Genomic DNA, 26605 nt, shown 5'->3' on the forward strand with positions numbered 1-26605 from the left:
GGAGAGGGTGGGACAGTCTGATTCAGTTTTTGTTGATCTGAAGATACCTGCATCATACGTCATGTGCTGGATGGGTACCTTTTCTGCTTTTGCCTTGTTTCCTTTAATATTCAGTTATGAGCAAGCTCTCGTTATTGTCAGCCCCAAGTTGCCCCCGAGAGGGCCAGGCTCCTGAACCCCTGCAGAATCTGTTGTGCAGGGGCTGAAACAAATCCAGTGAATGCTAGAAAACTCAGCAGGTCTGACAGCATCTGTTGAGGGAGAAACAGATGAACATTTTTGGTTATACTATAGGCATCCCAATCGCCGGTAAAAGATGGAGGAACAGATATGTCAGCAGATAATGGAAAGATGTAAAAGCAACAGGGTGTTGTAGTAGGGGATTTTAAATTCTCCAATACTGACTTGGACTCCCTTAGTGCTGGGGGTTTAAGTGGAGCAGAATTTGTTGGGTGCATCCAGAATGGTTTCTTGATAATCCAACAAGGGAAGAGGTAGTTCTAGACCTTGCACTGGGAACGGGCCTGGCCAGGTGATTGAGCTTTTTGGGAATAGCGATTGTAATACCACAAGATTTAAGATCATTAAGATCAGGATAAAACTGGTCATTGGGTAAAAATGCTAAATTGGGGGAAGCAGTAAGTCGTGAAATTACATCGGGGGCGACATGTGGGAGTCTTTTAAAGGCCAGTTGGTCAAAGTTCAGGACCAAAGTGTTCGTGTGAGAATGAAACATAAGAATGGCAACTCATCATGACAAATTAAACTCAAGTATATTAGTAACTAATTCTCTTGAGATCCTGCAATTCTGTCCATTGCAACCCAGAAACTTGACAGCCACAGGCTCATCATTTTGTTCAGTTGCTCTTTGTACATGCTTGTGAGTTTCCTGAATTCCTCCATTCTTTTCCCATTTCCTAATTTACAGCCACTTTTGGGATGCTACTTTTATCTTCCACAGTGAAGTCCCAATGCAATATATCTGTTCAGTTCATCTGCCATCTCTTACATTTCTGTTAGCAATTCTTCAAACATGTTTTCTATAAACTGATCACTCACTTTGTTAAATCTTATCATTTTTGATCCCTATAGAAAATCTTGCTATCATTTCTAAAACATTTTTCTGGCTAGCTTTCTCTCCGAAACTACTGTTTCTCTCTATACTAACTTTTAGTCATTCTTTGCTGTTTTATATTCTATCCAATCATATGACTTGTCAACCATCTTTGCCCAATTATTTGTTATTTTCTTTTAGTTACATGCCTTCTTTAATTTTTAAGTTAAGCACAGATGGTGGATCCTCCCGTTCGAATTTATTCTTTCCCATTTGAAAGGATATGCTCTGTGAATTCTGAAATATTCCCTTAAATGTCAGTCACTACATTTCTATTAAACTAATTTTTAACCTAATTTGCCAGTTCATTCTCGGTACCTTTGCTTTCATGCCTTATAACTGCTTTTATTCAGGTTTGACATAAAGGTCTTAGAACCATTTTTCTCTTCGTCAAACCAAATGTAAAATACAATCATATATTCCCTGTGTGGAGATAGTAAGGATCGGAAATCAGAGTTGAGAAAAAGTGGAGCTGGAAAGGCACAGCAGGTCAGGCAGCATCGGAGGGTCAATATTTCGGGTCAGGACCCTTTGTCATGTCCTAATGAAGGGTCCCGATCTGAAATGTCAATTTTCCTGCTCCTCCAATGCTGCCTACTGTGCCGTGCCTTTCAGCTCCACTTTTGATTGACTTCGGTTCTCTGTTACTTGCTTGTCTTGGATCTGGTTGAATAGTGGAGTGACCTCAGTGGCTGAATACCTACTGCTGCTCCTCCTTCCTATTTTTTTCTAAACCTGGCTCGGTTAGAATGTAGAACATAGAACAGCACAGCACAAGCATTTATCTTAATCTAAGATCAATCTAATCTACACATCTCTCAGTTTACTGCCATCCATGTGCTTGCCCAGAGGTCACTTAAATTCCCTGAATACCCCTGACTCTACTACTAATGCTGGTAGTGCATTCCACGCACCCACCACTCTCTGCGTAAAGAACCTACCTCTGACATCTCCCCTATACCTTCCTCCAACCACCTTAAAATTATGACCCCTCATGATAGCCATTTCTGCCCTGGGGAAAAGTCTTTGAATATCTACTCTATCTATGCCTCTGATTACCTTGTACACCTCTATCAAGTCACCTCTCTTACTGCTCCTCACCAGTGTGAAAAGTCCAAGCTCTCTCGACTTCTCTTCACAAGACAAGCCCTCCAATCTGGGCAGCATCCTAGTACATCTCCTTTGCACTCTCTCTAAAGTGTCTACACCCTTTCTATAAAGAGGCGACCAGGAATGGACACAATATTTCAAAATTTTATAGAGCTGTAGGAAAACTTCATGGCTCTTAAACTCAATCTCATTGTTCATGAAAGCCAAAACATCATATACCTTTTTAACAACACTATCAACTTGGGTGACAACTTTAAGGAATTTATGTACATGGCCCCAAGATCCCGCTGTTCCTCCACACTACCAAGAATCCTGTCTTTAACTCTGCATTCAGCATTCAAATTTGACCTTCCAAAATGAATCTCTTCACATTTATTCAGGTTGAAATCGCTCTGTCACTTCTCAGCCCAGCTCTGCACCCTGTCAATGTCTTGTTATAGCCTGCAACATCCTTCGACACTATCTACAACACCATCGACCTCTGTATCATCGGCAAACTGACTAGCGCGCCCCTTCACTTCTTCATCTAAGTCATTTATAAAAACTACAAAGAGCAGTGGCCTAAGAACAGATGCCTGTGGGACACCACTGGTCACCGACCTCCAGGCAGAATACATTCCACCTACTACTACTTGCTGTCATTTTTTGGCCAGCCAATTCTGTATCCAGACAGCCAAATTTCCCTGTATCCCATATCTCCTAACTTTCGGAATGAGCCAACAGTAGGGAACCTTATCAAATGCCTTACTGAAATCCAATTACATCACATCCACTGCTTGACCTTCGTCATCTTGTCTCGTCACATCCTCAAAGTTCTCAACTTTTGTTAGGTAACACACTTGTAAAATATCTTTGAGACCTGACTGACTCGGCTTTAAGGTAGTTGGTTGCTGACTGCAAGAATCTATACACAAGTTTGATACTAATTCATCATGACATGAACAGGAAAGGTTGGGAGGGATATGGGCCAGGAGCAGACAGGTGGGACTAGTTTAGTTTGGGATAATGTTCAGAATGAACTGGTTGGACCAAAGGGTCTGTTTCTGTGCTGTATGACTCTATGACTCTGTGTAAATCTATAAGCTGAAGCCATATTTTGGGCTGGAATCACAAATTTGGTATGAAATTCAACTGCATTCCGATCATTCTTTTCTGGAGAACAAGGAAATGTGCAAATAAATTTATAATGGACACTAATTAATCAAGAATCAGGAAAGGCTGAGAATAAATCTTCCAGAAACTAAACAAGTCAGGAGATGTTTATAACTGGCAAGGAATTTGACAGGCTGGATCGAATGAAAACATTTCTAGCTGTGTTGGAATCCTCAACAAACAGTCTTGAATAAAAGGAAACAGTCATGAATAAATCGTCAGTTAATAAAACTGAAACTGATTGAATTGGATTGTCAGAGTAAGTTTGGATTAAAAATAGTTGTTTTCAGCACAGAGAACAGCGAATTATGGAGTCATGATTTTTTTTTCAGTTTCGCAGATTGCAGCCAATGCTGTCCTCAAAGATTCATTGCGAGGGCCACGGTTTTTCTTCTGGTGCATGGAACGTTGTGGGAGAGCTGCGTCCATTATATGCTAATCAAGCAGAACCGGGTCTTCAATCTGATCAAACCCTCATTAGGGAATCCTGTCCTTAGGAGATTTCAGCTAATCAGAGGCCAGCAATGCTCGAGGATCAGTAGAATCATAGAAACATAGAAGCCCAACAATGTGGGAAGAGGCCATTTGGTCCATAAAGTCAGCATCGAATCTCTGAAGAGCATCCCACCTAGGCCCATCCCCTACACTATCCCTGTAATCCTGTCTTTTTCATGGTCAATCCACCCAGAGCCTGGGAGCTGCAGAGCTGGAGCTTGTTACCTTAGAGGATTGTGGAAATGGAGGCAATCAAAGATGACTTCAAAAAGGAATTAGGTGGGTACTACTGGGAAATAGATGTGGAGAGCTATGGGAACAGAGAGGGGTTGACTGGATTACGTTACAGCGAGTGGGCATGGACCTGATTGGCCTCTCTGCTGTACTATCATGCCTCACTGACAAATTAATCCAACTAGAAATCATAGAAAGACGGAGAATAACATCCAGAAACCACTATTGCATGAAGTACTTCAGAGAAATAGCAGAGATGCATTTCAGAGGAAGCTAGATATGTACATGTAAGGGAAGGTAATAGAAAGATATCCTGATACGCCGAGTTGATGGAAAGGGCTCATGTGGAGCATAAACACCTGTTTCTGAGCTTTAAAATTCTATGCATAAGATTAAAAATGGGCCATTCAGTGAGCTGTTTGTGTACTTGCTGAAATAACCTGCAGATACATTACTCCATCATTCTTTCAGGACATCAAATTTGTTTATTTTATGGTGAAAGTCCCTACCACCCTCGCAGGAGACTTATGAGAAGTTGTGTTCTGGTTTACAAATAGGTGCTTGATACCATTCAAGGAAGCTCTCTTATATGACCGATTGCTGGGACCTGGGCTGTGTTGCCTGCAGGGTGATTAAACAATTCTGAAGGAGAATTAAATAAATACTTGCAAAGTGTACATTTGCAAGTTTTTCAGCAAAGACCAGGAAATTAGGACAACCTCCACAGTGAAACGAGCAAATTGGTTCGAAGTAGAGAAAATCAAACTTTTAAAGTTTATTAGCTTTTTTATTCATTCATGGGGTGTGAGCATCGATGGCTGGACCCACTTTTTAATTGCCTCTCACTAACTGAGCTAATGACTGAGGTTGAAACTTTCTCTATCATAAAAAATTTAGAATTCTTTAAAATCCGACAGCATCTTTGCAGAACTTCACTTCCATTTCTTCAACCATGGCATTTGACCTTTTGTTTCCTTTATTCATTCACAGGATGAGGGCATTTCTGGCTAGGTCATCACTTATTGCCCAGAGGGCAGTTAGGCTTCAGCTACATTGCTGTGGGCCTGGAGTCACATATAGACCAGACCAGGTAAGGATGGCAGTTTCCTTCCCTCAAGGGCATTAGTGAACCTTATGTTTTTTTTTCCCCCAATGATCAACAATGGATTCATGGTCATCATTAGATTCTTAACTCAGGATTTTGTTTTGTTGAATTCTATTTCCGCTATAGCGGGTTCAAACCCAGGTCCCTAGAACATTATCTGGGTCTCTGAGTTTCTTGCACAGTGTTAATACTACTAGGTCATCACCTCCCTCCAGATTTGAATGACACTCAACTCTTTATCAAGCTTAAAAATGATGAGACGTGCATTGATATGAACAGATTGTACTAAATGTGAATCAACTGGATCATCAATTCCAATGCATTAGGAATGCATTGGGTACCTTTTCTAATTTTGCTTGTTCAATAGCATTAACATCTTTAATTAATAGCATTTCATTCATTTGCTGCTCAAAAACTACCCCCGACTTCAGCACATACCCTGGAAGTAAAATAATATTTTACAGATATTATATTCTTTTATCACAGCTGGGCACTGCTCGTGCTTATGATTTGGTATGATTTATCATTGTCACATGTACCTAGGTACAGTGAAAAGTTGTGTTTTACGTACAATGCAGGCAAATCATACCGTACAAAGTGCACAAGGATAAGAGAACAGAGCTGAGGACTAGAGTGTTATGGCTGCAGAGAAGGCGCACAAAGACCAAAATCAACAATAAATTTGATATTTGAGAGGCCCATTCAGAAGTCTAATCACAGCAGGGAAAACAATGTTCTTGATTCTGTTTAAGTTGTTATATCTGCTGCCTGATGGAGGAGGCTTTTTTTTAATTGGTACCTTGCATTTAGCCAACTTATGATCAGCTTACCACATGTCTCTATCGAGTGTTTTTACTGTATAACATACTGTATAACAGATTCTGGAGTTATTAGGTGACAATACAATCTGCTTCTTCCTAGGATTTTTCCATCATTGTTAATGGTCTCTGTTTCCAGCTTGATACAAATAGCTTTCCCGAAAGTCAACTCTTCTTTGGACTTAGCAGATTTGAGAAAGACTCATGCATAATTTCAACCACAATTCTGCATCTTATGAATTCTCTTGTTAACATTCCATAGTACCCCTCTATCAAGTCACTTCTCATCCTCCTTCACTCCAATGAGAAAAGCCCTAGCTCCCTCAACCTTTCCTCATAAGACATGCCCTCCAGCCCAGGCAGCATCCTGGGAAATCTCCTCTGCACCCTCTCTAAAGCTTCCACCTCCTTCCGATAATGAGGCAACCAGAACTGAACACAATATTCCAAGTGTGGTCTAACTAGGGTTTTACAGAGTTGCAGCATAATCTCGTGGCACTTAAACACAGATCCCTATTAATGAAAGCCAACAAACCATATGCCACTTCTTCATCCAAGTCATTTTTAAAAATCACACAAAGAGCAGAGGATCCAGAACCGATCCCTGCAGAACACTACTGGTTTCTGGGTTCCAGGCTGAATACTTTCCATCTACTATCACTATCTGTTATCTATTGGCCAGCCAATTCTATATTCAGACAGACAGGTTTCCCTATATTCCATGCCTCCTTACTTTCTGAATCAGCCTAGCATGGCGAACCTTATCAAATGCTTTGCTAAAATCCATATACACCACATCCAATGTGTTTTGTCACATTGTCAAAAGATGAATTAGCTTTGCGAGGCATGACCTGCCCTTCACAAAGCCATGCTGACTATCCCTAATCAAGTTATTATTTTCCAAACAATCATAAATCCTGTCTGTCAGAATCCTCTCCAATAATGTGCCCATCACCGCCATAAGACTGACTGGTCTGTAAATCCCAGGGTTATCCCTATTCCCTTTTTTAAACAAGGGAATAACATTTGCCACCCTCCAATCATCTGGCACTACTCCAGTGGACAATAGGGACACAAAGATCATCACCAAAGGTGTAGCAATCTCTTCCCTCACTCTGCATAGTAACCTTGGTCTATCCCATCTCGCCTCGGGGACTTATCTATCCAAATATTTTTCCAACTTTGCAACACATCTTCCTTCTGAACATAAACCTGTTTCAGTGTATCAGCCTGTACCTCAATGTCCTCACAAACAATAAAGTCCTTCTCACTAGTGAATGCTGAAGCAAAACATTCATTAAGGACCTCCCTTACATCCTCCAACTCCAGGCACATTCCCTCCACTGTCCCACATTGGCCGTGGAAATTTATTAGTTCTTGGTTTAAAATCACTGTCAAAAAACTTGAACAATCCTATAGAGTACACTATTATACTCATTTGTTCAACTTGAGATTTAATATTTTATTTTGAAACAAATCTGTATTTCGAAGCTGTTTTTCCCAAGCTATCTAATCTTATGTTCTACACTGAGTTCTGATATTAAATCCTTTTGTATATATTATTTGTCCTTTTGGATTTTCTTAACATTATCATGTAGTCCTCTTTACAGCTACTTTAAATTCTGCACTATTGGAATGTTTTTGTATGTCTGTCTTTAAAGTTTCTAATTCTGTAGAATGGCAATGCTTAGTTAAGCTTTTCTCTTTGGAAGAACTTTACATTATTAGTTTTATTTTCATTGTTTGATAAGATATTGAAGTGTTTGCTATAGGAATGCTTGGTCCCTTTTTCTAATAAAGTTTCTAATTCTGCATTATGGTAATTTACAGGGGATCCCCGATTATCCGAAAGAGATCACGAGGTCCTGACAGAAACTCTCTCGGCGGAGCAGGTAACGGCTGTCTGGTGGTGTTTTTTTTAAAGTCGCGGTATAGTCCAGTTATTGTTTTTTTAACGGTTAAAATTTAAAGTTTTTTTTAAGCGCCTAGCAGACTCGGAAGTTGGTGTTGCGCTAGCTTACCTGGGAAGGTTATTTTTCTCTATAAAAGCGCGCAGGCGAGGAACCCGAGGCACTACAGAGGTAGAGCCTCCCACCCGCCCTCCTCTTCTAACCTAATAATAAGACCCGTTCTGGTAAGCAGGTAAGTGCTGCATTTTGCTTGCTTGTTTCTTTAGATCCAGTTTTCTTTTTAAAGTTTACCTTTTAGAGGGATGGCAGCGAAGGCAGTGCAATGTTCCTCTTGCAAGATGATTGAGGTGAGGGAAGCCATTAGCGTCCCTACTGATTACACTTGCAGGAAGTGCACCCATCTCCAGCTCCTCCAAGACCGTGTTAGGGAATTGGAGTTGGAGTTGGATGAACTATGGATCATTCGGGAGGCAGAGGTGGTCATAGATCAGAGCTTTAGGGAAGTAGTTACTCCGAAAGTTATAGACAGATGGGTGACAGTGAGGGGGACTGGGAGGAAGCAGTCAGTGCAGGGACCCCCTGTGGTCGTTCCCCTCAATAACAAGTATACTGCTTTGGATACTTGTGGGGGGGGGATGACTTACCAGGAGTAAGCAAGGAAGTGCAGGACTCTGGCACGGAGCCTGTCCCCGTTGCTCAGAAGGGAAGGGCGGAGAAAGGTAGAGCGATAGTTCTTGGGGACTCAGTAGTGAGGGGCACAGATAGGCGGTTTTGCGGGGGCGACAGAGACTCACGATTGGTATGATTGTCTCCCAGGTGCAAGGGTACGTGATGTCGCTGATCGTGTTTTCCGGGTCCTTAAGGGGGAGGGGGAACAGCCCAGGTCGTGGTCCACGTTGGCACCAACGACATACGTAGGAAGAGGGGTGAGGATGTTAGGCAGGCTTTCAGGGAGCTAGGTTGGAAGCTCAGAGATAGAACGAACAGAGTTGTTGTCTCTGGTCTGTTACTCATGCCACGTGATAGAGAGTCGAGGAATAGGGAGAGAGAACAGTTAAATGCGTGGCTACAGGAATGGTGCAGGAGGGAGGGATTCCGGTTTCTGGACAACTGGGGTTCTTTCTGGGGAAGGTGGGACCTCTATAAACAGGATGGTCTACACCTGAACCTGAGGGGCACCAGCATCCTTGTGGGGAGGTTTGCTAGTGCTCTTTGGGAGGGTTTAAACTAACTCTGCAGGGGCATGGGAACCTGGACTGTAGCTTTAGGGTACAGGACCTTGAGTGTAGGGAGGTTAGGAACAAGGCATCGATCTCGAAGGAGGGTGCCGGTAAACAGGAAGGTGGCTTGAAGTGTTTATACATTAATGCCAGAAGTATAAGAAATAATGTAGGTGAACTTGCAGCGTGGGTTGGTACCCGGGAGTTTGATGTTGTGGCCATTACAGAGACGTGGGTAGAACAGGGACAGGAATGGCTGTTGCAGGTTCCAGGGTTTAAATGTTTTAGTAGGGTCAGAGGTGGGGGTAAAAGAGGGGGAGGTGTGGCATTGCTTGTCAAGAATAGTATTACAGCGGTGGAAAGGACGATGGAGGAAGACTTGCCATCTGAGGTAGTTTGGGCTGAGGTTAGAAATAGGAAAGGTGAGGTCACCCTGTTAGGAGTTTTCTACAGGCCTCCTAATAGTCCGAGAGATGTAGAGGAAAGTATTGCAAGGATGATTCAGGAGAAGAGTGAAAGTAGTAGGGTGGTTGTTATGGGGGACTTTAACTTCCCAGATATTGACTGGGAAAGCTATAGCTCGAGTTCTTTAGATGGGTCGGTGTTTGTCCAATGTGTGCAGGAGGGTTTCCTGACACAATATGTAGACAGGCCAACAAGAGCTGAGGCTGGATTTGATTCTAGGTAATGAACCAGACCAGATGTTAGACTTCGGGGACAGTGACCACAACTCGGTGACTTTTACTCTAGTGATGGAGAGGGATAAGTGTGCACTGCAGTGCAGGAGTTACAGCTGGTGGCAGGGAAATTATGATGCGGTGAGGCATGACTTAGGATGTGTGGACTGGAAAAATAGGCTTCAAGGGAAGTACACAAATGATATGTGGAGCTTGTTCAAGGAGCAGCTATTGGGTGTCCTTGATAAGTATGCATCTGTGTGCGTGTGTGTGCATGTGTGTGTGTCTGTGTGTGTGTGTGTCTGTATGTGTGCGAGTGTGTGTGTGTGTCTGTATGTGTGCGTGTGTGTGTGTGTGTGTGTGCGTGTGCCTCTGTGTGTGTGTATGTGTGTGTATATCTGTGTGTGTGTGTGTGTGTATCTCTGTGTGTGTGTGTCTGTATGTGTGTGTATATCCATTTGTGTGTGTGTGTATCTGTGTGTATGTCTGTGCGTGTGTGTGCGTGTGTGTGTCTGCATGTGTCTGTATGTGTGCGCGTGTGTGTGTCTGTGTGCCTGTGTGTGTGCATGTGTGCGTGCGTGTGTGCGCATGTGTGTGTCTGTGTGTGTGCATGTGTGCGTGTCTGTGCATGCGTGCGTGTGCGTGTGTGTGTTTGTATGTGCCTGTGTGTGCATGTGTGTGCGTGTGTGTGTCTGTGTGTGTGCGAGTGTGTGCTTGTGTGCGTGTCTGTGTATCTGTGAGTGTATTTGTGTGTGTGTGTGTGCACATGTGTGCGTGTGTGTGTGCATGTGTGTATCTGTGTGTGTGTCTGTGCGTGTATTTGTGTGTGTGCGCATGTGTGCGTGTCTGTGTGTGCGCATGTGTGTATGCGTGTCTGTGCGTGTGTGTGTGTGTGCGCATGTATGTGTGCATGTATCTGTACGTGTGTCGGTGTGTGTCTGTGTGTGCATATGTGTGCGTGTGTGCGTGCGTGTGTCTGTGTGTGTTTGTTTCTATGTGTCTGTGTGTGTATGCGTGTCTGTGTGTGTGTGCGTGTGTGTGTGTGCGTGTGTGTGTGCCTCTGTGTGTGTGTGTGTGTGTGTGTGTGTGTGTGTTTATCTCTGTGTATCTGTGTGTGCGTGTGTATCTATTTGTGTGTGTGTGTGTGTGTATATCAATGTGTCTGTGTGTGTGTGTGTGAATATATATACGCACGCGCGTGCGCTATTTGATGACTCACCCCCCAAAAGGCAGTAGCAGCAATCTTGTTGTTGCTGTCCAGTCCGGCTGCCCCGGAGAGGGAGTGGGGGCGGTGTGGGGTGGGAGTGGATGGTAGTCGCGCGGGGAGGTGGGGGTGGGACGGGAAGGGGTGCGGTGTTGGGGCCAGATGGGTGGGGCGGATGGGGGCGTGGTGTTGGGGACGGGTGGGGGGCGGATGTGGGTGGTGTTGGGGATGGGCGAGGAGTACATGGGCTGGTGGTGTTGGGGACAGGAAGGGAGCAGATAGGGGCAGTGTTGGGGATGGATGAGTGGGGTGGATGGGGGGGAGGTGTTGGGGACAGGTGGGGGCAGCTGGGGGGGTGTTGGGGATAGGCAGGGGGTACATGGGGTGGGGGGGCGGATGGAGGGGAGGTGTTGCGGACATGCGGGGGGGAGGGCGGAGGCAGTGTTGGGGACGGGTGGGGGGGCGGACGGAGGGGGTGGTGTTGGGGACGGGTGGGGCGGCTGGATGGAGGGGGAGGTTTGGGGGATGGCAGGGGGTGGACGGGGGCGGAGGTGTTGGGGACGGAAAGGGGGTGGACAGGGGAGGTGTTGGGGATGGGCGGGTGTTGGACAGAGGGGGAGGTTTTGGGGACGGGCGAGGGATGGACAGAGGGGGAGGTTTTGGAGATGGGCGGGGTGCAGTGTTGGGGACGAGAGGGGGGGTGAACGGAGAGGGCGATGTTGGGGATGGGCAGGGGGTGGACAGAGGAGATGGTGTTGGGGACGGGTGGGCGGTGTGGACGCAGGGGACGGTGTTCGGAACAGGCGGGGGGGGGGTTGACGGGGGGGCGGTGTTGGGGACGAGTGCGGGGGTGGACAGGGGGGGCGGTGTTGGGGACGGGCGGGGGAGTGGATCCGGGGGCAGTGTTGGGGACGGGCGGGGGGGTGGATGCAGGGGGTGGTGTTGGGGACAGGCGGGGGGTGTGGACGGAGGGGACAGTGTTGGGGACGGGCGGGGGGGGTGGACGAAGGAGGCGGTGTTAGGGACAGGTGGGGGATGGACGGAGGGGGCGGTGTTGGAGACGGGCGGGGGGGTGGACGCAGGGGCAGTGTTGGGGATGGGCAGGGGATGCGTGAGCGGGGCATGGGGCAGACGGGGCAGGCAGGGGCTCGCGGGTGCTGTGCTGCTGCTACTTTCCCGAACAGCGAGCAGACTTAATGGAAAACTCTGTGCACCAGAAGAAAGGCACTGAATCGACTAACTGAATAATCAATTATCCGAACGAAATAGTGCCCGCCCAACTCGTTCGGATAATCGAGATTCCCCTGTAGTTGTATCTCTGTACTGCCTGCTGGGATGTTTTCCCACTTTCTTTCGGTCAATATAGTGGTTTCCTGCCTTCTGCAAATAAAAAGGACAATTTTTTCTGCTTTCACACAAGCACGGTGGCACAGTGGTTAGCACTGCTGCCTCACAACGCCAGGGACCTGGGTTCAATTCCTACCTCAGGCGACTGACTGTGTGGAGTTTGCACGTTCCCCGTGTCTGCGTGGGTTTCCTCCGGGTGCTCCGGTTTCCTCCCACGGTCCAAACATGTGCGAGTCAGGTGAATTGGCCATACTAACTTGCCCGTGGTGTTAGGTTAGGGGTATATGTAGGGGTAGGGATATGAGTGGGTTGCGCGTCGGTGTGGACTTGTCGGGCCGAAGTAAGTAATCTAATCTAATCAAAATGGTCACTGTCCTACGTTCCATAGCCTCAAACATAATGCATGCCTGTTTCTGCGACTTTCCAAATTTGTTTTAATGGCTTAAGTCATGCTGCCAATATTGTGATTTTGATTAGTTATCTGCAATTCTTATTCCATTCTTAAATATATTCTAACCATCTCTCCTATTAGGCTCCATCTTTATGTATATTTTCTCTGCCCTGAGATCTTCCTACTGCTGTGCCTCAGTGTAAATAATATTTATGCCGTTGATTTTGCTAATGTAGTTGTGCCTCAGGGCATACACTCCCCATGGTGCATTTCCCATTGTGAACAGTAAGTCACTCCCTTCTTCGTTTCTATCTTTCACAGCCTGACCACTTTGGAGTGTTAAAGTTTATCCCCTTGCCTAACAGAGGACTTTAACTTTATTCACAGCCGAACCTCAAATCATGAGTACGGTTCAGATGTGACCTGACAGATTTTAAAATTGTGTAAATCTATATTTGTCCGCACATTATAGACACATGCGACTATTCCAAGGAGTAAGTGGTGTAGTGGTAATATCACCGGACTATTAATTAAGAACCCCAGGCTAATGCTCTGGGGTAATCATTCAAATCCCACCATAGCAGCTGGTGCAATTAGAATTCAATAAAAACGCTGGAATTAAAAATTAGCTAGTCCATTTCAGAAAATTAGCTGGTGATCATGTCGCCATTGCCAACTATCACGAAAACACATCTGCTCAAGAATACCCTTTAGGGAAGTAAATCTGCCATCCTTACCCAGTCTGACCTACGTGTGACTCCAGACACACAGCAATGTAGTTAACTCTTAAATGTCCTCTGGGCAATCAGGAATGGGCAATAATACCGCCAAGTTCTCAACAGCAATTAGGAACGGGCAATAAATGTTGGCCAGCCAGCGACGCCCACGACCCGTGAGCAAATTTTAAAATTGCTGGCCAAGCCTGACATGCTCACACCTCATTAAAGAGAAAAACAATTCAATGGTTTATGTGCTCCTGCTTTTTAGAGAGGCCTTGAAATAAAAGCCAGTCACCAATAAATTCAACAAGGATTGCAGAAGGTACGTCTTTATATCAAGGCTGGTGTGAATGTCGAACTCACTGCCCCCTGGAGTGGTTGAGGTGCATTAAAGGGGATTTGAGAAAAACACATGAGGGGCAGGGGGATGGAAGGATGTCAATGGAGTGAGGTGAAGTAAGTGAGAGCAGGCTTGACTAGAGCATAAATGTAGACAGTACGGGCCAATTAACCAGTTGTTGCTCCACAAAACAATGGAATTGGCTATAATATATCGTAACTCTCTGCAAGTTGATGAAGTCTGTGCAATTATATGGGACACCTGTGGATGTGAGACGTGCTGAATCTCAATGTAACATCAGGCAGCTTTGAGGAGTTCTGTGCTTGGGAAAGGTGTGAGATGAATGCAATTAGTCCTTCTTGAATGGACAACAGCAGTGTCACTCAGAACACTCTCAGAGCAGCTCGTGATGTGCTCCAGTTGATGAGGGCTTGAAAGTGAAAGGTCTCGATTGATCAAGAATCAGTGGGTTTCGCACTCACCGTATATACATCTCCTCTCGGTCAATGTCCTTGTAGAAATTCTGTGGAAGGGAAAAGGGAATAAAATGAGCATCTTAACAAATAAAACATGTCAAGCAAGGCAGTCTTTTTCACAGTGGCCCAACTACATCTCTGGAGACAGTAAGGACTGAAGATTAGATGAGATTCCCTACAGGCCTTCAGCCAACAAGTCCACACCGATAACCTCTAAAGAGCAACCCACCCAAACCCATTCCCCTACATTCACCCCTTCACTAATGCACCTAACACTACAGGCAATTTAGCATGGTCAACTCACCTAACCTGTACATCTTTGGACTGTGGGAGGAAACCAGAGCACCCGGAGGAAACCCACGCAGACAAGGGGAGAACGTGCAAACTCCACACAGACAGTTGCCTGAGGCGGGAATTGAACCCAGGTCCCTGGCGCTGTGAGGCAGCAGTGCTGACCACTGAGCCACCGTGCCGCCAGATGCTGGAAGGAAAAGCAAGATTTGAAGCTGGAAAACCACAGCAGGTCAGATAGCCTTCAGGACAAAGGATTTGGGCCTAAAACCCTTTCCTGCTCCTCAGATGCTGTCTGACTTGCTGTACTTTTCTACCTTCACACGAACTAAACCTTTCTTTGATCACATGGGACATTCACCCTGGCATCGTGCCCATGAATATGTCCACTATCCAGGAGGGAAATGAAAACAAAATTCCAGATGAGATCTGAGCACAAAAGTCCTGATTAAGATTTCAAACGAGTGTTGCTCTGTCTGAGTGCTGCCGCTCAGGTGAGATGTTAGACCAAGGGCTTATCTGTCCACTCAGGTAAATCGAAAGATGCCATGGTCACTGTTTCATAAGGGAACAGAAATCCGCCACAAATTCACCTGCACCTCCACACACATCATCTATTGCATCCGCTGCACCCGATGTGGCCTCCTCTATATTGGGGAGACAGGCCGCCTACTTGCGGAATGTTTCAGAGAACACCTCTGGGACACCCGGACCAACCAATCCAACCACCCCATGGCTCAACTCTTTAACTCCCCCTCCCACTCTACCAAGGACAGGCAGGTCCCTGGACTCCTCCATCGCCAGACCATAACAACACGACGTTTGGAGGAAGAATGCCTCATCTTCCGCCTAGGAACCCTCCAACCACAAGGGATGAACTCAGATTTCTCCAGTTTCCTCATTTCCCCTCCCCCCAACCTTGTCTCAGTCAAATCCCTCGAACTCAGCACCGCCTTCCTAACCTGCAATCTTCTTCCTGACCTCTCCGCCCCCACCCCACTCTGGCCTATCACCCTCACCTTGACTTCCTTCCACCTATCGCATCTCCATCACCCCTCCCCCAAGTCCCTCCTCCCTACTTTTTACATTAGCCTGCTGGACACACTTTCCTCATTCCTGAAGAAGGGCTTATGCCCGAAACGTCGAATCTCCTGTTCCTTGGGTGCTGCCTGACCTGCTGCGCTTTTCCAGCAACACATCTTCAGCAACAGAAATTATTTCCCCAGCAAGAAAACTGAAAGGACATCGGATGCTGGAAATCAGAAACAAAAACAGAAGTTGCTGCAAAAGCTCAGCTGATCTGGCAGCATCACTGGAGAGAAATCAGAGTTAATGTTTCAGATCAACTTCTGAAGAAAGGTCACTCAACCTGAATCATTAACACTGCTTTCTCCCCAGAGCTGCTAAGCTTTTCCAGCAAGTTCTGTTATTTCCCCAGTGCCTTGGCCACTCTTTACTCTGCAAACCAAGGTCACTAAGACAGCTATCAGAGGATTTATCTGTTATGGACCAGGCGTTGAGTTTCAGATCAGGATCAAAAAGTGTGGTGTTGGAAAAGGACAGCCGGTCAGGCAGCATCCGAGAAGCAGGAAAGTCGACGTTTCGAGAATAAGTTCCTCATCAGGAATGAAGAGCTTATGCTCGAAACATCGACCTCCTGCTCCTCGGATGCTGCCTGACTGGCTGTGCTTTACTAGCGCCACACTTTTTGACTCTGATCTCCAGCATCTGCAGACCTCATTTTCTCCTAGTTGTGTTCCGGGTGCAATGCGATTGGTCAAACTATTAGTCTTGAAGCAAAACGCACCTTATTCATACATCGTAGTTAAAATGCAACAAAATCTAACAGCATTGTGGAAGACCCCACACACCCCTCACTCAAACTCTTCTCCGTCCTTCCATCTGGCAGAAGATACCGGAGCATTCGGTCTCTCATGACCAGACTGTGCAACAGTTTCTTCCCCTAAGCCATCAGGCTCCGTAACACAGTATGATTGGATCTTTTCCATCTGAAATTCCTTGCATGACTTCAAATTGCTGCTAGAACAATGTCTTTTAATTATCAATTCTTTTATTACACTGTAATTTGCATGTTTTGCACTTCTTATGCACTTTAAGCCGCCCTGTATATGATCGTGTAGTTTGTGCTGTCCATATAGCACCTTGGTCCTGGAGGAACGTTGTTTCGTTTTTTTACTGTATCAGTTGTACATGGTAGAAACGACAAATAAAAACTACTCTACATCTACTCAAAATGAAAGAGCCTAACTCTACTGGAAAACCTAATAGAATAATAGATGATTTAACTACTAAATAGTACCTGTTGTAATATACCAACATCCCACCAACGTACCCTTGGTAAAGGCAAATTCAGTAAAACAGATTGTCTCACATGCAATTCTAGCAGCAGGTAGAGAACCCCCAGGTTTTAGCTGTAACAGAGAGCAAAATTAAAAGCTTTCACATCCAGCTTCAAGATCCCAGAAGCTGCTCCTGAAAAACTGAAACTAAAGATCCTGGTTCTGTGGAAGCTTGACCCCACCCATTCTACTGTTCCAAACTTCAAAACGAAAACTCCAAGGCCTCACAGGCTATTTATTTCATAGGCTTTTGAACCAGACTGCTTGGTACCTCTGTCTCAAAACCTCTCTTCAAACAAAAAAAAGGACAAAATAGACCTCTTAAAGCCATTACAATAGTGGACCTTGCTGTGTATAAATTGGCTGCTGCATTTCTTTTAGATTAGATTCCCGACAATGTGGAAATCGGCCCAACAAGTCTAGTTTGACCGTCCAAAGAGTAACCCATCCAGACCCATTTCCCTCTGACTAACGCACTTAACATTATGGGAAATTCACTTAATCTGCACATCTTTGGATTGTGGAAGGAAACCAGGAGCACCGAGAGGAAATCCACGCTGACACAGGGAGAACGTGCAAACTCCACACAGACAGTTGCCCAAGGCTGGAGTCGAACCTAGGTTCCTGGCGCGATAAGGGAGCAGTGCTAACCACTGCGCCACCATGCCACCCAAGGAACAATTAGACTTCAAAAGTACTTGCTTGGCTACAAAATGCCATGGAATATCCCAAGATCGTGAAAAGCAATAAATAAATGCAAGTTACTTATTTATATAACTGTTCTGTGATCTTTGCAAGTGAAGGGCACAATACTTCAATTAAGCTGAGTACCAGAACCATCAAATTAGGATGAGGGGGAGAAAAATCATGCAGGAGCACCTCCGCTAATTGCTATCGGCAAGGATTCAACCAGGTGCGTGCGGCTGGACTATGAAACCTTCCACAGTCGAACTGCCTCACAGCCATGGGTCTCTCTCTCTGTCTCTGGAACGAATTAAAGGGTCACAGAGTGTCCCTTTAAGGAGCCAATTGTTTCAGGGCAAAACATTGACAAGAAGTCTGAAGAAGAAATATTACCAGGGCATTTTATCGAACTCTGTGTTCAAATGGCACTTTCTGTGACCTTAACCTGGGGCAACATTCTGGAACATTCCACCCATTGTTTCTTTATTTCAATGTTGTTGCGCAGTTTCCCACCAATGATGATAGTTCCTCTGCTAAAGCTCTTCGCAAAAGCCACTGAAGAATTTTGCTGTTTTTCTTTCTCCTCTTCTGCTAACTATTGACCTGACAGAGATGTAGAGGATTATGGGGGACATGGACAGGACAGACAGAAAATAGGTGTTCCTCTCAACTGAAGGGTCAAAAACAAGTCGACATAATTTTAAAGTGAAAGGCAGGAGCTTTTGAGGGGATTTGAGGAAACATTTTCTCACCCAGAGGGTGGTGAGGGTCTGGAATGCACTGCCTGGGAGGGTAGTTGAGGTGGGAAACCTCACAACCTTTAAAAAGTACCTGGCTGAGCACTTGAAGAGTCATAAGAATTAGACCTCCTACAGTGGGGAAACAGGCCCTTTGGCCCAACAAGTCCACAGCGCCTCTCAAAAGATTACCCCACCCAAACCAGACCTTATATTTACCCCTGACTAATGCACCTAACCTACTCATCCCTGAACACTATGGGTAATTTAGCATGGCCAATTCACCCAACCTGCACATTTTTGGACAGTGGGAGGAAACCAGAGCAAACCCACGCAGAATGCACAAACTCCACACAGACAGTCAGCCAAGGCTTGAATTGAACCCATGTCCCTGGTACTGTAAGACAGCAGTGCTAACCACTGAACCACAGTGCCACCCATAACATTTGGGGTAGTAGAAACATAGAAGACAGGAGCAGGAAGAGGCCATTCAGCCCTTCGAGCCTGCTCTGCCATTCATCAAGATCATGGCTGATCGTCCAACTCAACAGCCTAATCCTGCTTTCTCCCCATAACCTTTGATCCCATTCATCCCAAGTACTATATCTCACTGCCTCTTGAATACACTCAATGTTTTGGCATCAACGACTTCCTGTGGTAATGAAGCCCACAGGCTCACCCACTCTTTGGGTGAAGAAATGTCTCCTCATCTTCATCTTAAATGGTCCACCCAGAATCCCCAGACCATGATCCCTGGTTCTGGACACACCCACTATCAGGAACATCTTCCCTGCATCTACCCTGTCTAGTCCTGTTAGAATTTTATAAATCTGTATGAGATCCCCCCCCCACCCCGCCCCACCGCATTCATCTGAACTCCAGTGAAAACAATCCTAACCTCATCAACCTCTCCTCAATAATCATTCAAAGCTTGCTACAGCAAAGCAGGATTAATATTGGCATTTTGGGCAGCACACATTCGATGGATCAAATGGCCTCTTTTGTACTGTACGATTCTATGCTCCTGTGAATGTGATACTTCTGTAATAGTATGATTATGGCAAAATAAAGGTATAAGATTCTGAACCAAAGTTACCCATCGATTGTTGATCTCCCTCGACTCATCCATTTGCTTTGGATGGAAGCTACAGTTGATTGAAAATTGTGTTGTGTCTCCTGTACATAAAAGGGCCCAGGAATTCTGATCAGTCCTGGCCTTGATTGGATGAAATATATTCACTGATCTTCAGATGACTTCTACGTTGCAGATTTCTGGTTAAGGGTCTTCCCTTATGGACCCTGTCCAGAATTCTTGAAACCAGCCCAATTGAAAACTACTGTCAAAGGACAGGTGTATTAGGTAAATGATTAAGCACCAAGTGGATAAAGGGAATAGGGTGTAAGCAGGCTAAGATGAGTAAGTGAATGAGGTCAGGTGGGACAGGGATGTTTGAATCAGGTTGGGTTGGAAATGGGAGAAAGTGACGACCACAAATGCTGGAGATCAGAGTTGAGAGCATGCTGCTGGAAAAGCACAGCGAATCAGTCAGCATCCGAGGAGCAGGAGAATCGACATATTGGGCCTAAGCCCTTCAGCAGGAATGAGGCTTGTGGGTCAGGGTTGAGCGATAAATAGGAGGGGGGTGGGGGTGGGGATGGGGGGAAGTAGCTCAGAAACCAATAGGTGGATGGAGGTGAGGGAGAAGGTGATAGGTCGAGGGGAGTGATGGACAGGTACACAGGGTGGGACTGGGATAATATCTGCCTCTAGCCCCATTAACTTGCCTGATACTAAATCCTTAGTGAATGTGATGGTGATGGTATTTAGTTCCGCACCCATGTCCTTCACTATTCATGAAATGTTTGAAGTACCTTCCATCAGAAAGATTGATGCAAAATTTCTGTTTAACTCCTGTTTCCTGATGAAGGGCTTTTGCCCGAAATATCGATTCCCCTGCTCCTCGGATTCCGCCTGACCTGCTGTGCTTTTCCAACACTATACTCTCCACTCTAATCTCCGGCATCTGCAGTCCTCACTTTTGCCCTGTTTAACTCCTCTGCCATTTGCTTGTTCTTCAAAACATTCTACTTAGATTTATTTTCTAAGGGGACTATGTTCACTTTGACCTTTCTCTTCCTTTCTATATATTTAAAGACGCTCCCATCGTCAGTTGTTATCTTCCTCATTAGTTTACCATCATAGTTTATTTACTCTATTTTTATCATTTTTTAAATCTCCTGCTTTGCTGGACTGGAAATGTTTCCCAGTCTTTGGGGCTATCACTGACTTTGGCCTCCTTTTAAGCTGTTTCTTTCAACCACTCCCCCTTAACCTCCTTGGATAACCTTAATTGGGTTCCTCCGTACTGTGATGTCTTTTTGCCTCTTTAAGTGTCTGCTGCTGCTTCCTTACTTTCGCACGGCAGTGAGAGAAGGCAGCCCAGGCTGGGACTGGGGGTGGTGAGGTCAAGCCTGGAGCAGTGTGAGGTCCAACCCTTGTGAGGATTGTGAGCCCAGCATGACCAGGCACTTACAGACTGTGATATTGAGCTGTTTACTGTGTTTTTATTTTACTTTTTAGTAAGAAGGACTGCAGTGTTTAACTTTTTCACTTTGTTTTCTTCAGTTTTCTACTTTGTACCAAGTGGGTAGTTATGTATCTAAGATGGCGCTGTAAGTAGTGGCTTCTAAACTTTTCATTGTACTCATGTGACAATAAACCTAATTCAAAGCCACTCCTACCAATCACGGTGTGTCAGTGGTTAGCACTGCTGCCTCACAAACCCAGGGACCCGGGTTCAAATTCCAGCCTTGGGCGACTGTCTGTGTGGAGCTTGTACACTCTCCCTGTGTCTGTGTGGTTTCCTCTGGTTTCCTCCTACAGTCCAAAGATTTGCAGGTTAGATGGATTGACCATGACAATTTTCCTGTAGTGTCCAGGGATGTGTGGGTTAGCCATGGGAAATGCAGAGTTACAGGGATAAGGTAGGGAGGTAAGTCTGGGTGACATACTCTGTGGAGAGTCAGTGTGTGGACTTGTTGGGCTGAATAATCTGTTTCCACACACTGTGGGGAATCAATGACAGTCTCCACTCAGGTTACTTTAGCCAATTATATCCTCATTTCATTGTGACTCCCTTTAGTGAAACACGGTTGTTTCTCACCTAAATTTCTCACTCTCAAACAGAGTAATAAATTCCATCATGTTATGATTACTACTTCTGAGGGCGTATTTTGCTCAGAGGTCATTTATTAAATCTGCCTCATTACTGAACATCAGATCCAAGATAGCCTACTCCCTGGTTGGCTCCATGATCTAATGCTCAGGCATACTATCCCTCACACAGTCTATGAATGTGTTGCTGTAGCCATTCTTTCAACTTTGATTGACCCAATCAACATGAATATCAAAGTCAGGCCATAATTGTTGCTCTATTATTTGTATATGCTTCTATTATTTGCTGTTTTATAGCCTTTCCTACAGAGTGGCTACTGTTTGAGGGTCTGTACACTTTTCTGACTAATGTCTTCCTTTCCTTAATTTTTTTTACATCTGCTCTACTAGACTTTACATTATCTGACCCAAGATCATTATTTACAACACTCCTCCTCTCATTTATTATTAAGAATACAAACCCACTACCTTTATCATCCCTCCTATCTCTCCAAAAGCTCAAATATCCAGAAATATTAAGTCTCAGTTTTGATCTTGAACCTTGTTTTTGTAAGGCTATGAGATCAGATTGATTTATTTCAATTTGCATCATCAGTTCATTTGCCTTATTCCAAATACTGCCTTCATGATGCACGGTGGCTCAGTGGTTGGCACTGCTTCCTCACAGCACCAGGGTCCCAGGTTCAATTTCAGTCTTGGGGGACTGTCTGTGTGGAGTTTGCACATTCTCCCTGTGTCTGAGTTTCCTCCCACAATCCAAACATGTGCAGGTGAGGTGAATTGGCCATGCAAAATTGCCCCATAGCATTAGGTCAATTAGTCAGAGAGAAATGGGTTTGGGTGGGTTACGCTTTGGAGGGTCGATGTGGACTGGTTGGGCCAAAGGGCCTGTCTCCACACTTATATAAGGGAATCTTATATATAAAAAATAAAGTCTTTAAGCTTGTTTTATCATTGAATTTCCCTACTTTCCTATGGCTTCTTGGTATAATATGACATTCTCACATTCTGTGTCTTCCTTTAATTTTCTGGGAACAAACCACACAATCACTAACCGGCAATCCTACCGTCTCCTTTACCTTTGATACTGCCCTAGTTATGCAATTTGGCAGGACTCTGGACCCACCATGATCTATATCACATGGTTCATGCTACAGTTGGCACACTCAAACTGTCAGTCTGTAAATGGGGGCAAATCGACAGGCATGATCTCTTCAGGTGGACTGAACATGCTGAATATTGCGTTCATTGTCAGTTTACCACTGACAAACTTTAACTGTCCTTTAGCTGACAATTGGAAAGTTAGAAAAGTAGTCAGTGACTAGGAGCAAATAGTATAGTGAAAGAAAAATCTTGTGCTTTTGAATGAAGGATCTGATGGAATGTTATGAGATTGTCAAGATTCTCTGCCTTACTGTGATTCTGGCATGATGCACACATTCCCACTGTCTTCTTGATGCCATTGTTGATCCCTGACCAATACACAGTATCCAATAGAAAGTTCTTGTTCACTCTAAGTATTATTATATCATTGGTATAGCTGGCCTGGCAAAGGACTTGACTTTAAAGCACTTGTCTCCCTTTAGGTATTACAGCACCTATGACATCGAGGGCCGAAGGGCCTGCACTGCGCTGTATTTTTTCTATGTTCTATGTTCTATGTCTAGGTCACCTCCATCTGCCTAAAGAATGTTTGACACCTCTTGTAACTTTTAATGAGAACTGTCCATCATGACTTCAGTCATGGATCATTAGCTGGAGACTCCTGACTCTTGATTTCACTTGGCTGGAATAAAATGCATCTTAAGCATACCTTCTACCTTAATTTTCATACCATCTACTTTTAAATCCAAAGAAAATTCTACCTTGTTACTCAGATTCTATAATCTGTAGAGTGCACCCAAGATAATTATTTTGATACCAGGTTCATGAATAAATAATCTCCATGGTACACTACACTAAAAGCATTCCAAAATCACCAAATAATCAAGTGTCAATAAGAGGAGAGGAAATTGAAATAATAACTTATCATCAGAGAAAATATACTGAGGAAACTAATGGGACTAAAAGGCAAAAGTGCCTTGGATTTGATGGGATACATCCTCGGATATTAAAGGAAATAACAATCAAGAAGACAGTGGGAACGTGTACACCATGCCAGAATCACAGTCAGGCAGAGAATCTCGACAATCTCATAGAGTATTGTGTACAGTTCTGGTCACCACATTATACGAAGGATGTGGAAGCTTTGGAAAGGGTGCAGAGGAGATTTACTAGGATGTTGCCTGGTATGGAGGAAGGTCTTACGAGGAAAGGCTGAGGGACCTGAGGCTGTTTTTGTTGGAAAGAAGAAGGTTGAGAGGTGACTTATAGAGACATATAAGATAATCAGAGGGTTAGATAGGGGGGACAGGGAGAGCCTTTTCCAAGTATGGGGACAATGAGCACGAGGGGGCATAGCTTTAAATTGAGGGGTGATAGATATAGGACAGATGTCAGAAGTAGTTTCTTTACTCAGAGAGTAGTAAGGGTATGGAATGCTTTGCCTGCAACAGTAGTAGATTTGCCAACTTTAAGTACATTTAAGTCATCATTGGACAAGCATATGGACATACATGGAATAGTGTCGGTTAGATGGGCTTCAGATTGGTATGACAGGTCGGCGCAACATCGAGGGCTTAAATTGCGCTGTAATTTAATGTTGCAATGTTCGAATGTTCTAATGTTCTATGTTCTAAAATAATGGATGTACTGATACGTTAATCTTTGAACAATCCTCATATATGGAACAGTCCCCGTGGAGACTTCAGTGCAACACCCTTATTCAAAAAGTGAAGGAAACAAAAATACAGGTCCCTATGGGCCAGTTAGCTTTACTTCTGTTCCTGGGAAAATGCTAGAATCTATTATAAAGGATGTTATAGCGGAACATTTACAAACACATAACATATCAAGCAAAGTCAGCATGACTTCGTGAAAGAGGGATCATGTCCGGCAAATATATTAGAATATTTTGAGGAGGTAGCAAGCAGGGTATAAAGAACAAAGAACAATACAGCACAGGAACAGGCCCTTCAACCCTGAAAGCCTGCACCGACACCTTTTGCCCTTCCATACTTTTGCCCTTCCATACTAAAACTATCTTCATATACAGGATCTGTATCCCTCCATTCCCTTCCAATTCAGGTATTCATCCAGGTGCTTCTTGAACACTATTATTATGTCTCCTTCCACCACCTTCTCCGGCAGCACATTCCAGGCACTCATCACCCCTTGTGTGAAAAACGTGCCTCACACATCTCTTCTAAACTCTATCCCCCCCACCCTAGCCCCTGTGTCCTCACAGTAATTGAATCCCTGAGAAAAAGACTCATACTTTCCACTCTATCCATGCCGTTCCCAATCTTATAAATTTCTATCAGGTCAACTCTCAACTTCCTGTGTTCCAGTAAAAACAAACCCAGACTGACCAGAAATCAATGCAATATTCCAAGTATGGCCGAACTAAAGTTCTATAAAGCTGCAGCATATTTTTCTATCCTTATACTCAATGCCCCTTCCAATGAAGGCAAGCATGTCATAGACCTTTTTTTACTACCTTATCTAACTGCACTGCCACCTTCAGTGATCTGTGTACCTGCACACCCAGATCTCTCTACATATCAATACTCCTAAGGGTTCTGCCATTCATTGTATGATTTCCACCTGTACTTGACCTTCCAAAACACATCACCTCACATTTGTCTGGATTGAACTCCATCTACCATTTTTATGCCCATGCCTCCAACTGATCTATTTCCTGCTGTATCCTCTGACAATGATCAAGGAGACCCAGTAGATGTAATACATTTGGATTTCAATAAGGCTTTCAATCAGACATGTGTTGCATAAGGTTAGTTAATAAGATCAGACACCATGATGTTGGGGGTTTATTTGCATGGAGGGAAGATTGGTTCGCAAATGGAAGTGAGAGACCTGGCATAAAGGGGGCATTTTCAGGATGGTAACCTGTAACTGAAGTATGCCAAAGGATCACTAATGGGGGCACAATTAACACCAGTAAATATTAATGACTTCAATGCTGCTATAGGAAGGATGTTATTAAACTGAAAAAGTTGCAAAAAGAATGTACAAGGATGTTACCGGGAGTAGAGGGTTTGAGTTAGAAGGAGAGGCTGAATAGGCTGGGAGATTTTTCTTTGGAGGGCAGGAGGCTGAGGCTGACCTTATAGAGGTTTATAAAATCATTAGGGACACAGATAAGGTGAACAACCTTGGTATTTTCACCCCAGGGTAGGGAAGTCTGAAACTAGATGGCATAGATTTAAGGTGAGAGGGGAGAAGTTTAAAAGAGACAACTTTGTCACACAGAGGGTGATGTGTAAATGGAATGAGCTGCCAGAGGAAGTGGTAGAGGAATTTACAATTACACCATTTAACAAGCATTTGGACAGGTACAAGGATAGGGAAGGTTTAGAAAGATATGGGCCAAACACAGGCAAATAGGACGAGTTCAGTTTCAAAAACTTGGTCAGTCTGGACAAGTTGGGCTGAAGGATTGTATGACTCTGTGACTGAAGTACAATTGGCAAGTTTGTAAGTGACACAAAAAATAGCTGGTAAGAAAACTCGTGAGGATGACCAAAGCAGAAAGTGCAAGGAAAACTCAGACATCTGAGAAATCTTTGTAGAGGAAACAGATCTAATACTTTGAGAACAGTGTGGTACTTCTTTGGAAGTTACTCAAGCACTTTGTTTATATTCCAGATTACAGCATCGGTAGTATTTTACTTTAAAATAAGGATGACACCCAGACTTTAAAGCACAATATACATCCATTAAGTGAATGGGCAAATACTTGGCAAATGGAATATAATGTGGGAAGAAATGGGGTTATGAACTATGGCAGGAAGATAAGCTGAACGTTATTTAAATGGAGAAAGGCAAAGCTTGACAGAAAGATTTGGGAACTCTCATGCACAAATCACAAAGTGCAAACATAAAGTTCAGCAGGTAAATGGCAAGGCAATTGGACCATAGGCCTTT

At 44.5% G+C, this 26605-nt stretch overlaps 1 protein-coding gene across 2 annotated transcripts in view; it reads right to left on the bottom strand.

Annotated features, from left to right (window-relative positions):
• The window catches only part of LOC132824791 (dedicator of cytokinesis protein 2-like), a 1235709-nt gene that overhangs the window by 171779 nt on the left and 1037325 nt on the right, over positions 1 to 26605 (bottom strand). For both annotated transcript variants that reach the window (XM_060839646.1, XM_060839560.1), the window contains exon 36: positions 14319 to 14359. In XM_060839646.1, the coding sequence (XP_060695629.1) occupies positions 14319 to 14359 (41 nt within the window). The remainder of the gene's footprint in view (positions 1 to 14318; positions 14360 to 26605) is intronic.

This window comes from Hemiscyllium ocellatum, chromosome 1 (genome assembly GCF_020745735.1).
Source record: "Hemiscyllium ocellatum isolate sHemOce1 chromosome 1, sHemOce1.pat.X.cur, whole genome shotgun sequence".
Lineage (NCBI taxonomy): Eukaryota > Metazoa > Chordata > Chondrichthyes > Orectolobiformes > Hemiscylliidae > Hemiscyllium > Hemiscyllium ocellatum.